A 14,470-nucleotide genomic window follows, 5' to 3' on the forward strand; every position below is an offset into this window, starting at 1 on the left:
AGAGCAAAACAACTCTCTAATGAAACTGTGGATCAATACCACACACGTCTGCAGGGTTTAGCAGCCCATTGTGAGTTTGCTGATGTTGACAAAGAAATCAAACAGCAAATAATTGAAACATGCACATCTACACGTCTCCGTCGAAGAGCTCTAGAACTTGTTGATGATGAAAGTTCTCTTACCAAGATACTGGATATTACTCGTCGAATGGAAGATGCTGCACGTGATGCTCGTGTCATGGAGTGCAGTGCCAATAACGGTGCTGCCACTGTTACTAACAGTGATGAGGTACGTAAGGTTCAGGGAGGACACCGTGATCAAAGAAGATATCATGGCAAACCTAACAGTAAATTTAGCCGAGAACCACGTCACAACTGGGGTCAAGGAACAAGACTCAAGCAGTCACAACGACCCACATCAGAGGGTGTCAACAATAAATGTTACAATTGTGGAAGAGACTACCCACACCAAGATAATGTTTGTCCTGCTCAAGGTAAGAAGTGCTATGAGTGTGGAAAACTAGGTCATTTTGGTGCTATGTGTCGTTCCGCACTAAAGAAACCACAGTCAATGAATAAAAGCACTGTACGAGGATCAGGTCATAGGGGTCGAGGTGGTAAACACAATATTGCACCTCATATCCAGAATGTTAATAATATACAAGACAACATTTCATTACAACCAGTCTCAGATGACAGTGAATGTGATTATACTTATGGAGTACAAGCAATCACAGAATGGAATGATCTTCCAAACAACCCAGAGACATGTGTATACATTGCTGGTATTTGTCTCAAAGTTCTCATTGACACTGGATCAAACATTGATACCATTGCTGAGTGCCACTATGAAAAATTTAAAAAACAGTTCCCAAAGCTTGAGAACTATAATGGCAAAGCCACTGCCTATGCTTCAAAGGTAGCCTTGCCAGTGATTGGAACTTTCACTGCAGAGATTAAGTCAAAGAATGCAATGCTCATTACTACATTCCATGTTGTTAGGAATGCAAAGGAGTCTTTACTCAGTTACAAGACTTCAACCAAATTGGGGCTACTTCAGCTTTCTAATGCTGTAGCAGTGGAATCTGCAAACAATGTTGATGGTATTGTTGCTGAATTTTCTGATCGATTTAAATCCATAGGTTGTTATACTGATAGCAAAGTACATCTGCATATCAACCCAGATGTAATTCCAGTTGCCCAACCACATCGCCGACAACCATTCCATACTCGCAAGAAAGTCGATGCCGAACTGGATAGGCTGATCGACCTAGATATCATTGAACCAGTAACAGGTCCAACACCATGGGTAAGCCCAATTGTCACTCCACCAAAGCCGAAGAATCCAGATGAGATACGCATTTGTGTGGACATGCGTGTTCCCAACAAGGCAATAATGCGTGAACGCCATCCTACACCCACTGTAGATGATATGATCTACCGCTTGAATGGTGCAACTGTATTCAGCAAGTTAGATTTAAACAAGGGCTATCATCAGCTTGAACTTGATGATGAGAGTCGCTTCATCACAACGTTTACGACACATCGAGGTCTGTATAGGTACAAGCGCCTGAGTTTTGGTATTAACAGTGCTGCCGAGGTATTCCAGCACATCATCAGCCAGGTATTGCAAGACATACCTAATGCTGACAACATGTCTGATGACATCATTGTTTATGGCCGTACCCAAGCTGAACACGACAAAGCTCTTCGTGCAACATTGCAACGCTTACGAGAAAAGAATTTGACGCTAAGCCGAGCAAAGTGTGAGTTCAATCAACATAAAATATAATTCTTTGGACATGTACTTAGTGACAAAGGTCTGTCTCCAGATCCTAAGAAAGTTGCAGATATCAAGAATGCTGCACCTCCTTCAACATCCACTGAAGTACATAGTTTTCTGGGAATGGCAAACTACTGTTCTCGCTTCATTCCAGATTTTGCTCCCATTACGAAGCCTCTACGTGAGTTCCTGAAGAAAAATGCATCATGATACTGGAGCGATATCGAGCAAAATGCATTTGATGCTGTGAAAGATGCACTAGTAGAGAATGCGACTGCTGCATACTTTGATCCATCAATGGACACTGAATTAACGGTGGATGCTAGTCCTGTTGGATTAGGTGCTGTTTTAGCCCAACACAAACCTGGTCAACCAGATTCCAGAGTAGTAATTGCCTACGCCAGCCGTTCTCTCACAGATGTTGAGCAACGATACAGTCAGACAGAGAAGGAAGCTCTTGCTCTTGTATGGGGCTGTGAACACTTCAATGTGTATCTGCTTGGTGCACCCTTCACCACGATAGTCACTGACCACAAACCGTTGGAGACCATCTTCAATAATCCAAAGTCCAAACCACCAGCTCGCATTGAGAGATGGGCTCTTCGTCTGCAACCATACAACTTTACGGTGAAATACAAGCCGGGTGCAGGCAATCCCGCTGATTACATCAGTCGACATCCTGCCAACAGTTTCACCATCACCAAGCATCAGCAAGTTGCCGAGGAATATGTACACTCTGTAACCTGTGATGCAGTCCCTAAGGCTCTTACTCTTGATGAAATCCGTACTGCAACCCTAGAGGACCCAACTCTGCAAGCAACAGTGGATGCATTGACTAAGAAAAAGTTTCCACGCATCCCACCCTCAGGAGTTGACCAAGATGCATTCAAAGCACTTGAACGCATCCAGACAGAATTAAGTGTTACGCAACAACGCGACACTGTGCTGCGAGGTACTCGTATCGTGATTCCAGCTGTTCTCCAGCAACGTGCTCTGAAGCTTGCACATCAAGGACACCAAGGTCTTGTTAGGACGAAACAGCTGCTACGAGAAAAGGTGTGGTTTCCTGGTATTGATCGTCAAGCAAAGGATATGCATGATGCCTGTGTCCCTTGCCAAGCTGCAGTGGATACTTCAAGACCAACACCTCTACAACCTTCACCACTACCTGCTGCACCATGGACGGAAGTATCAATGGACTTCTGCGGACCACTACCAACTGGAGAGTACTTGATGGTAGTCATTGATGATCACTCACGTTATCCAGAAGTAGAAGTCATCAATTCCACATCTGCAAAGGCCGTCATCCCGAAACTTGACAAGATCTTTTCAAACTTTGGCATTCCTGAAGTTGTCAAGACGGACAATGGACCGCCATTCAATGGACAAGACTTTGTCAACTTTGCTGAGCATATTGGATTCAAACATCGCCGTGTGATGCCACTACATCCCCAAGCAAATGGAGAAGTTGAGAGATTCATGCAACCTCTCATGAAAGCGGTACGCTGTGCTCATGCCGAAGGACGATCCTGGAAACAAGCTATGTATGCTTTTCTCAGGAACTACCGTGCAACACCACATGGAACACTGGGCAAGTCTCCTGGCGAACTTTTATTTGGACGTCCTATGAGAATCGCACTACCCGTCATGCCAGCCGAGGTAACGGATAAACGTCTCGCTCAGAAGGATGCACTAGCCAAGGGCAAAATGAAAATTGCTCATGATCAACGTGCAAAGGAACAGTTCATAAAGGTTGGTGACACTGTTCTCGTTAAAAAGAAAAAAGAGGGAAAGTTAGATATGCCGTATGATACAAAACCATATAAAGTGATTAGTGTAAAAGGAACTATGGTAACAGCTAGTAATAGAGATCATAGTATAACACGTAATATGGCTTATTTCAAAGTGATTCCAACTAGTGTAGAAAATGATGAAGTGCAAAGTCGTGCAAAAGAAAAAGAAAAAAATAGTTATAACCCGACAAACAATTCATCAAGGGATGTTATTGCATTTAAGGACTCTCGTCCTAAACGTCATGTTAAACGCCCTACACGATTTGATGATTAATTGTGTTCCTATGTAATGAAAAGTATTTACTTATTGTGCTAAACTAAATTTAATATTGTTTGAATAATGCAGATATCTCATTCAATATTTTGTAACTTTGTATTACAGTTTCTTTCATGTTTGTTTAACATTGCATATGTATTTTTAACATTGAAATCCTTTGTGGAAAAGATTAAGTTGTTTAAATTCTTTGTGTGCTTAATTAATGTTAAATGTATGCAGTATCTCTTGATATGTTAATAACTTACTTTGTGTCAATAACTTTGCTTTGTGCTACAAGCATGGTAGACATCCTGTATTCATTCTTTTTAAAGAAAAGGAGGGATGTCATGTTCACAGAAAATGGTACCATCCGTTTTCTATGTGTGGCGGAGCAGACGCCAGAGAGAGATTGGAGGTAAACAAGAGAGCGTACAGGACGCCCGCCAAGCTTGGTAGCTACTAGTCATGTAATCATATTAAGTATTAAAGTCAGTAACCAAGTCATGACTTTACATCAACCCTACAACCAAGACTTCCTCAGTAACACACAAACACCACAATAACCCCTGTGTGACTGTTTATATATTTGTTTATGGTGGTGGTGATTATATATATAAATCCGAGCATTTGTATCCCTTCCACTTTAATTTAACTTGCGTTACGGAACACACCTCTTGAAAGCCACTACTAACTTGGGGCCGAATTCCCGAATTCTAATAACACCAGAAAAGAACCCGGTTACGCCCCAGTAGGGCCGTAACACGATGTAGATAACGGTGTAATAAAATAAAGTCTTCATGTCCCAACAATGAGAAGACAATTCAGTAATGTATCTTTTTGTACCACTTTGGATAATACAACCGTTGTATATTACAGCAGCAGAGTAACCGGGTCTGAATTATAATTCCCAGACATGTTTACAAGAATTTGTCCGTGTTTCTTCTGATATTGTCCCCCTTTTGTGTTGTGTTTAACACGTGAACACTTGATAAAGGTGTACTCCCAGACTGCTTGCACAATACTTCCATGCACATGTCTTGTGCTTTAGTTCCAGTTGTCGGGGACAGGAAGCCTGTATATTTAGAGTTGAGTTGCAACCCACAAGAGTTGCCTGACTTCCGGATACCAGTTTACTGCAAGGTGAACAGAGGCACCAAGTGAAAGCAAAAATGCCTAACCATTTCTATCCTACTAGAGGATCAAACCCGAGATTCCTGATTGTGAGTCAAGAATGTAGATTAATGTACTACAGAATCCATTTGATAATGTATAATAAATGATCTGTACATGAAAAAAGTGAGATTAATGATATATTTGTACCGTGTACACAGCGTACAGGAGGTGCCAGCGGCCGTGTACACTCTCGGACTACACCTACACCAGCACCAACCTGGCCATCCCGGACTACCAATACCAGGCCATGCGCCAACAGTTCTCCCTGCAGAATAGGTAAATCTGTTTCTCCAGTTCTGGTTTAATATTTTATATCCACCATTTATCCGGTTTTTATACTAAGATATCCTTGGATATCTTATCGTGAATGTACGTAACTCATTCAAATATTTTAAGATATTAGATCATAAAGTTTCGAGCTTTAAGAGTGATATTAACACATATAATTTATAACACTGAAAGTATAGATGTTAAAAATTTATTCATTCACATTCTCAAGTTTTCTGCGACTGAGCCGGTTGGATGTCTTGGCTGTCATGACCCATATATCCACAGGAGTGACGTGGCAGCCGTCGTGGCGTTCTTCCCTACCATGCGCTACACCGAGATCAAACACTGGCATCGAACTATTGAACAATTTATGAGTAAGTGTTACCAACAGTATATCCACTGCACTGCTCGGCCTTAAAATGTGACAAACCATAGTACGCCGAAAAAAATATTTTCGCCCAAAAAATTTTGTCCTTCCAAAAGTGTTAAATACCTTTCCCCTGATCACATATATGTTGAAAAAATTTCACAACTGTACCTACTTTGACCGCAATGGTGTCTGGAATATGTCATGTGACGTCACGGCTTGGCTTGATGGTCGCCCGTGCCTTAGACTCCCGGAGGCCGTGCGGCAAAATCAACAAGTGCGAGTTGCCACAAATATTTTTTTGTTTATTTTTTTTGCACAATTTCAAATGCATTTATATTTTTTTCTGACTAATCCGATGCATATTGAACACATTTACAATATTCAAGCAGCAGAACATCCGTACTGTTCCAAGACACTGTGTTACAAGTATCACAGATGTGTCCATAAACATTGATTATATTTTCTACATTTGATGTTCAAATATATACATTTATAACTTACTAGCTGTACCCGGCCACGCGTTGCTGTGGTTCAGCAACGCGTGTGCGTTGCTGAGCCACAGCAACCTTCCCATATCTCCTAATCCTCCACACCATTTTCCCCCTCCCCAGTCCCCTCGTCCTCCCAACCATTCCTCACTCCAACGTCCCCTCGTCCTCCCAACCATTCCTCACTCCAACGTCCCCTCGTCCTTCCAACCATTCCTCACTCCCTCGTCCCTTTTCCTCCCCTTCTTCCTCCACTCCAGCATCACCTCGTCCTCCTAACCATTCCCGACTCCACCATCCTCTCGTCCTCCCCACTATCTCCCCCTCCCTCGTCCCCTCGTCCTCCCTACCATTCCCCCCCCCCCCACTAACGTCCCCTCGTCCTTCCCAACATCCCCCACTCCCTCGTCTGATGATCAAATGATCTGATGTTCCCATCAGAAAATTGGGAACATCAAAGGATCTGGGGCTAGATTTACGAAGAAGTTACGCAAACACTTAAGAGCCTGTACATCTTTTCTCAATTTTTGGCAGCTTTGTTTACAATTATTAAACAGTTAATGAGCTCCGAAGCACCAGGAGGCTGTTTATAACAATAACAACAGTTGATTGGCAAGTTTTCATACTTGTAAACTGTTTAATAAATATAACCAAAACCATCAAAGATTGAGGAACGATGTACACGTTCCTAAGTACTTGCATAACTGCTTCGTGAATCTGGCCCCAGATGTTCCCATCACTGAAATATAAGAAAAACAGCTCAAAAACGAAATGAAAAAAAAAATAAAAAAAAAATAAACTATACTCACAAAATGAACGGTATGGTAAACAACCAACCCGTTCTCGCACTTTCTTACAGTCATTATTGACTTATTAAATAAGTGCATATGTGACATACTAATTTATTGTGAATATTTTAGTTTACCTTGAAAAGCTTCATAGAAAACACCGACCTTACCTAACCTTCTTAGTATGTTAAGATAAGCAACTTATTGCTTCGTAATTACAATTATTACTTATCTATACCTATAATATAGGTATAGATTACAATTATTACTTAACCTATACCTATAATAGGTTAAGTAATAATTGTAATTATGAAGCAATAAGATGCTTATCTTAACATACTAAGAAGGTTAAGTAAGGTCGGTGTTTTCTATGAAGCTTTTCAAGGTAAACTAAAATATTCACAATAAATTAGTATGTCACATATGCATGTATTTAATAAGTCAATATTGACTATACGAAAGTGTGAGAATGGGTTGAAACAACACAGCTCAATTTCAAGGCAATGTCATAAAAATAATTAAATCAAAATTAAAATAAATCAAAATTTATGAAAATTCAATTTATCAATAAAATTAGAAACATTGAAATGGAATCGTAACATATTTAGTATAGCATGTGTTGGTCTTATGTGCAACAGATGGCGCTGTTTTTAAAAAATGCAAGTTTTTACCTGTCACAGGAGTGGCATCTATATAGTAGTTATATAAAAAGACGCGCCTATTCGAATGCAATGATGTGTCAAAATTTCAAAGCAATCGGTAAAGAGGTTTCTAAGATTTCCCTCACATGAAAAACACATGTAAACCACAGTTTTTCAGAAAAATCATGTTTTTTTTACGATCACAGACATGACATCTATATAGTATGTATATAGAAATCTGCTCGGATGCGAATGGAACGTTGTGTGAAAATTTCAAAGCAATCGGTGAAGAACTTGCGGAGATTAGCGGTTATGCACAAACGAACATTTCCATTTTTATTTATATAGCTTTACACACTGTACAGTATCACACACTATATACATCCCCTATCAACACATTTAGAACTGCATGAGTGTATGAGAATTAGTGAAGCAGTCGAAAGTGCATAGGGGAACTTAGCACTCAACTCACCAGGTTCAGATGGATCTTCGCTTGCGTTTCCTAAGTTGTGTGTTGTTGCAAACAACACAGGCACATTTCCCCTTGTTCCGTGTGCTTGTGCCTGGCATATAACCAAGCCTGTGTACATCAAGGTGTTCTTTACTCATGAGTCTGTCAGGAACTGCGCGAGTGATTGTTGCTGGCACCCCACGTGTTGCAACACAGCCCTCCACCCTCTACTTTACAAGAAGTTGTGACACTAGAGCAACTCTAAATGTATGTATTGAGGGACTCTTGCCAGATTTCACGAGATACATGTTGAACCAGTTCTGCACAGCAACCTCAATGAGGTGGAAAACGAATTTCTTCGTCCACTTCACAGATAGTCGCACGCACTCGACAGCACCAGCCATCATGTCTCATTTATCAACTAGCCGGATATTTACATTGTAGTTAATGACACAATCAGGTTTATACATTGGCACCTTGTTGCAAAGTTTACTTTCCTACTGTCCAACGTAGCAACAGTGTGAATAGTTGTTAACATATTCACCTCGCGTCTGTCCCTCCAGCTCACGGATAACATTTTATCACACTTTAGCAGCTGGCATTCACCCCTCTGCAATACCCATACCAAACACTGTCATTTCCCTCCTGTGGCCTTGAAAGTGCCACATACGGCGGTGTTGTAGTTACGGAGGAATCTGGTCAACAAGGGGCTGGTGTAGTAGTTGTCAGTGTACAGGATATGCCATTTGTTCAGCAATGGTTCCATGAGTCTTTTTCACGACACTACCTGGGAACCCGTGTGGATCTTGACCTTGTGTGTCAACGTCCGTACCTGAATACATTATCATGTCGATGACAATTCCAGTTTCGCAGTCACATAGCACGAAAAAATTAATCCAAACCGGTGCCTTTTTTTTATTTGTTATTTTTTATTTTAGCATGCAAGTATGCGCATAAATACAATAAAACGAGAACAAAACAAACAGAACACAAATCACAAATTACAAAATCACAGGAGCACAAAATTACAAAGACACTAAATACCAGCCTGAAGAGCCAACAACAAAAACACAACAATAAACACAAACACAACGCAATACAGTACATAAATAACACAGTACAAGACATGAGGGTAACGTTAGTGTGACACGTAAGCATGCTCACAAATACAAGAAACCAAGAACAAAACAAACAGAACACAAATCACAATTTACAAAATAACAAAAGCACAAAAGTACACAAGTAAAATAAGTACACAAAAGACATAAAATACCGGCCTGAAGGGCCGACAACAAAAAGCACAAACATAATGCAAGACAGTACAAAAATAATAACAGAACAATACATAGTACTCAAACCCGCACCCAACAACCTAACCATCGAAACAATGCAAAACAAGCCTACCGGCCCCGGAAAACACACACGGAGAGGCACCAATACATAATGACAATTAGAAGAAAGGAAACATAAAAACAAATCACATAAACAAAAAGAAATTAACAACGGCAATTCACGATAACGGGAACAAAAACAGGCATGGCCATACAAGCAGCCTGAAGAGCATGCAATCACGCCACAAACAAACACACACCGGAACTCACAGGAACTGGAAATATGGAGCACACAGGAACCGGGGAAACAAACCCGGCCCACCCATACACACACACACACGCAACCACACTCCACATCCACGCACACAAACTGACACAACCCCACAACACATAGCAAACAAATAAATCACTTGAAAGGAGACCAATGGGAGGTGAATATTTCTCAGGGAACTCATACAGAGGATATTTGTTCTTATAGGCCTCCCATATCAAACACTTCATGTCGGTAGGGTAATGATTCCCCTGCTTCAGGTCGGGGGGCCCATAAACTCAGGAATCACTAAATCAGGCGGAAACAGCAGCTCCCAAAGCTGGTCGGCAGAAGTCGCATAACTAGGAAGGGTATGGCAAACCACCTCCTCCGTGGAAGCAGAAGGTACTGCGTACGTAGGCTGCCGAGACGGCCCAGCCGCCGGATGCACAGGAGAAGATGGCGAAGGCTGCCGAGGCGGTAACACCACGCCTGACACCGCAGGAGATGCAGAAGAGACGGCTGGAGACAAGAGAGGTGGCAAAACCGCCGCCGATGAAACAGGGCACGAGGCTCGGGGCACGGAACTCCCAGAGTGAGTAGCCTTTTTCAACACCACCACCAGATCACCACGCTCACCACGAACCTCATCAGGGAGAACCACCCTCCACGTAGAACCAGAACCATCCGATGCGGGTGACATACCCGAAGCAAGATCCACAGACACCACACCAGAAGGACAGACCGAGACACTGTCACCGGCAGCTGCAGGCATATGGACCTCCGCCACCACCGAAGAATGCAACGCAACTGGAACCACGCCGCCGTCGATGGAAGATCCACAGTCGTCGAACTCTCCCACATCAGCCCAGGCAGAAGAAGAACGCCGGGAACGCTTAGGCACCAGCCGCACATCATCAGAGCCGGATGTCGACCCAGAAACCCGGGCAAACCGACGCTCTCCGCAGGACGGCAGCATCCTTAACCACACAGGGCACCAGGTCGAGCACAGTGGGAGGCCCTACAGCCACCCCAACATCCAGCACAGCCTAGACACACTGCGAGGGCACAGGGACAGGCACAACAGCTGAAGAACATAAAGACAGGGAAGCCGTGCAGAGGGCAGCCGGAAGAACCACGGAAGCAACAAGCGCAACAAGAGACACAGAGGGCACTTCAGCAGCCAAAGAGTGATCCACATCTATAGCCACCGAAGCCTCCTCTACAGGAAGCGGCGGGAAGTCCTCCTAACGGAAGAGGTTGACAGGAGCGATGGCAGGCGCAGAGCATCCAACAGAGCATCTGATGGCCCAAGAGGTCACAACGGTAACATGTACGAGGCTGGCGGGCGTAATACACCCTAATGTAACAACCCAGGAACTTCACTGAGGACGAAATGTCCGCCCGTAGCCTCATTCCCAGGGTGTGAATGTTTGACCGCACACCCTTAAGCGTTCCCAAGGAAAGCAGGTGCAACCGCACACTGACAACAGCTCCAAACTGGCCGAAGTAACACTGCAGCAGCCCCTCCGGGAATTCCAGGGGCGCCCCATGCACGCTAACATACATGATGGCACCATTCTGATCTGAGACAGTCACAGTGCCTGCACCTTCTGGCAGGGGCAAGGTCCGCCCCTCGTAACGACGCAAAAATGCCCGGTACATCTCCTCCATCATAAACTTGACAACCACCCTGCGAGCAGGCACCAGTTCAATGCCATAAACGTTCACCACAGGGACCCGCAGCATTTCACACAGCATGAGCCGCACCTCAGGATATCCAGCTCAAGCAGAAATCTAGAGGCCCCACAGACTGGGCATGCACAACAGGGGGGAGGCAACATGGCACCGACACGTCAAGCAGCACCCTCCTTCTCGCAACTCCAGGCAACAACTGGTAGGGCAGACGAGCACATCTACACCCCCTGGTGGCCAACGAAGCAATCCCTCCACCTGTGCTGCTTTGATAGAATGTACTACTTGAACGCCAGTCGTCCCTTGAAGAGGACTAGCGATACATCAATCACGACATTCTGTCCCAGTTCATCATTCTGTTCTTTTCGGGCTGTCTGGACCCTTCTTCGTTTCTCTTCCTTTAAACCCACATCTTCCATCATACCTGTATTTGAAGTACTGTTGACCTTGCTTTGTGTGATACCTCACTGGGGTCTTGTGAGTCAATGCATATTCGTCTGCCATCGTGGCGCCCACTTCCAACGATTCTATTTGTTAGTTTTTCTCAACAGGTCTTGAAATTTTCAGACAAGCAATCTTTAAATTCTTCCATTAGTATAAGTTGCTCCAGCTGTTCTTTGCTGCTGATTTTCCTGGAATCACACCACTCAAAAAATAATTGTTCATTTATTCTAGCTAAAACTTTAAATGTATGTTCTGCAACTTTCTTAAGATTTCAAAATTTTTGTCTGTGCGCCTCTGGTACCAACTGATATGCATACAATACTACCCCTCTTTACTGCATCTTAATCACTTGAATCACTCACGGAAAACGTTGAGTAGGCAGTTTGGGCTTTTCCGGTTAACTCAAACTGAATCATAATTGCCCAATTTTCTTTAGGCCAGTCTAAAGATATGGCAACCTTTTCAAAAGCAGTAAAATTTTGATACTTCTTTTTCATTAAACTTAGGCACCATCTTAAGGTTGCGGACTGGATCAAAACTACCACCATGACTATCACGAGTACCACCTAATCGAAACACTTCCAGCTTATGTTGCCTTTGTTCTCTTGTTTCTTCTCTTTCCTGCTCCTTTTCTTCTCACTCTCTCTTGTTCTCTTTCCAACCGTTTCAACTCTATTTCACGATTTATTTCCAGTTCCCTAAGTTTTACCTGTAGCATATCGACCATCAGTCTTACGTCCGATATGTCAATTCCAGCATCTTCCTCATCCCCCTTCACTATTTCAAATCTTACTACGCATTGCCCCATCACTTTTCACGTTAAATCTACCTTCAAATAGTACAATTTAGACAAAATTTCTACTCTCCTATGCTTGTCTGACACTTCCAGGTCTAAGTATGAACATTTCAGCAAGTGTTCTGGATTCATCAAGCACTTGACCTACTTGAGACAAGTGGGTCTGTTCAGGACGTCCTGAACCTCGTCAATCGACCCGACAGTCGGTTTAGCTGCAATATCGAGTAATAATAAATACAACAATTAACAACAATTACCCTAAATATCTACCATAAAATTATCTTAAACAAATCACTGCACCACCAAGGCCACTGGAGGCTCTTGACAAGAGGAAAGGATCCCGATGGGGATTCCATTAATGTTACGAACTCCTCTGTAACCGGATTCATTTAAATTCTACGACCCTTCTCAAGTCCAGAGATCCCTAGCATGGAAATGCAGTGTAATGTTTAAGGTAAGAAATGAAATTGCACTTAAAAATATCACTTATTATTATCTACAACTACTAGTATTTACAATTCTCTGACAAGATCGTCCAGTGCATCACTAGCCCTCACGCCAACTAGCTTCAAGGATGACAAACACTATGTAAGTTCCTCTGACGCACAATACTAGCCTTCACGCTAGCTGCAGTTACAGTGACGTCTTCAAGCACTCCACTATCCTGCTCACTAGTTTGCTCAAACAGTGAAGTCTTCCGGCGCTCCACTAGCTCAGTCGCTAGCATGCTTCATCAATGACGGTTTCTAACACTCCACTAGCCCTCTGGCTAGTACACTCCAACGGTGAAGTCCTCAGTGCTCCACTATCCCTCTGGCTAGCACACTCCAACAGTGAAGTCTTCCAACACTCCACTAGCCCTCTGGCTAGTACACTCCAACAGTGAAGTCTTGCAACACTCCACTAGCCCTCTGGCTAGTACACTCCAAGAGTGAAGTCTTCCAACACTCCACTAGCCCTCTGGCTAGTACACTCCAACAGTGAAGTCTTGCAACACTCCACTAGCCCTCTGGCTAGTACACTCCAACAGTGAAGTCTTCCAACACTCCACTAGCCCTCTGGCTAGTACACTCCAACAGTGAAGTCTTGCAACACTCCACTAGCCCTCTGGCTAGTACACTCCAACAGTGAAGTCTTGCAACACTCCACTAGCCCTCTGGCTAGTACACTCCAACAGTGAAGTCTTCCAACACTCCACTAGCCCTCTGGCTAGCACACTCCAACAGTGAAGTCTTGCAACACTCCACTAGCCCTCTGGCTAGTACACTCCAACAGTGAAGTCTTCCAACACTCCACTAGCCCTCTGGCTAGTACACTCCAACAGTGAAGTCTTCTAACACTCCACTAGCCCTCTGGCTAGTACACTCCAACGGTGAAGTCCTCAGTGCTCCACTATCCCTCTGGCTAGCACACTCCAACAGTGAAGTCTTCCAACACTCCACTATCCCTCTGGCTAGTACACTCCAACAGTGAAGTCTTCTAACACTCCACTAGCCCTCTGGCTAGTACACTCCAACGGTGAAGTCCTCAGTGCTCCACTATCCCTCTGGCTAGCACACTCCAACAGTGAAGTCTTCCAACACTCCACTATCCCTCTGGCTAGTACACTCCAACAGTGAAGTCTTCCAACACTCCACTATCCCTCTGGCTAGTACACTCCAACAGTGAAGTCTTCCAACACTCCACTATCCCTCTGGCTAGTACACTCCAACAGTGAAGTCTTCCAACACTCCACTAGCCCTCTGGCTAGCACACTCCAACAGTGAAGTCTTCCAACACTCCACTAGCCCTCTGGCTAGTACACTCCCGCAGAGGTGTCCCAAGGTCAACCTGTGTCGACATTGAACAATAGAATAAATACTTAAAATATTTAATATAACAAAACTTAACAAATTTACTTTAATTTTACACAAAAAAAATTAATGACTAAAACTCCTTAACC

General features: G+C 43.5%; 1 protein-coding gene across 1 annotated transcript in view; it reads left to right on the forward strand.

The window, feature by feature from the left end:
• Window positions 1-14,470, forward strand: part of LOC123768307 (uncharacterized) — a 131,607-nt gene that overhangs the window by 95,209 nt on the left and 21,928 nt on the right. Inside the window, exons 5-6 of the mRNA XM_069307198.1 lie at window positions 5,163-5,280; window positions 5,560-5,648. Coding sequence (XP_069163299.1) covers window positions 5,163-5,280; window positions 5,560-5,648 — 207 coding nt within the window. The remainder of the gene's footprint in view (window positions 1-5,162; window positions 5,281-5,559; window positions 5,649-14,470) is intronic.

The sequence above is a fragment of the Procambarus clarkii genome, chromosome 59 (genome assembly GCF_040958095.1).
Source record: "Procambarus clarkii isolate CNS0578487 chromosome 59, FALCON_Pclarkii_2.0, whole genome shotgun sequence".
NCBI lineage: Eukaryota > Metazoa > Arthropoda > Malacostraca > Decapoda > Cambaridae > Procambarus > Procambarus clarkii.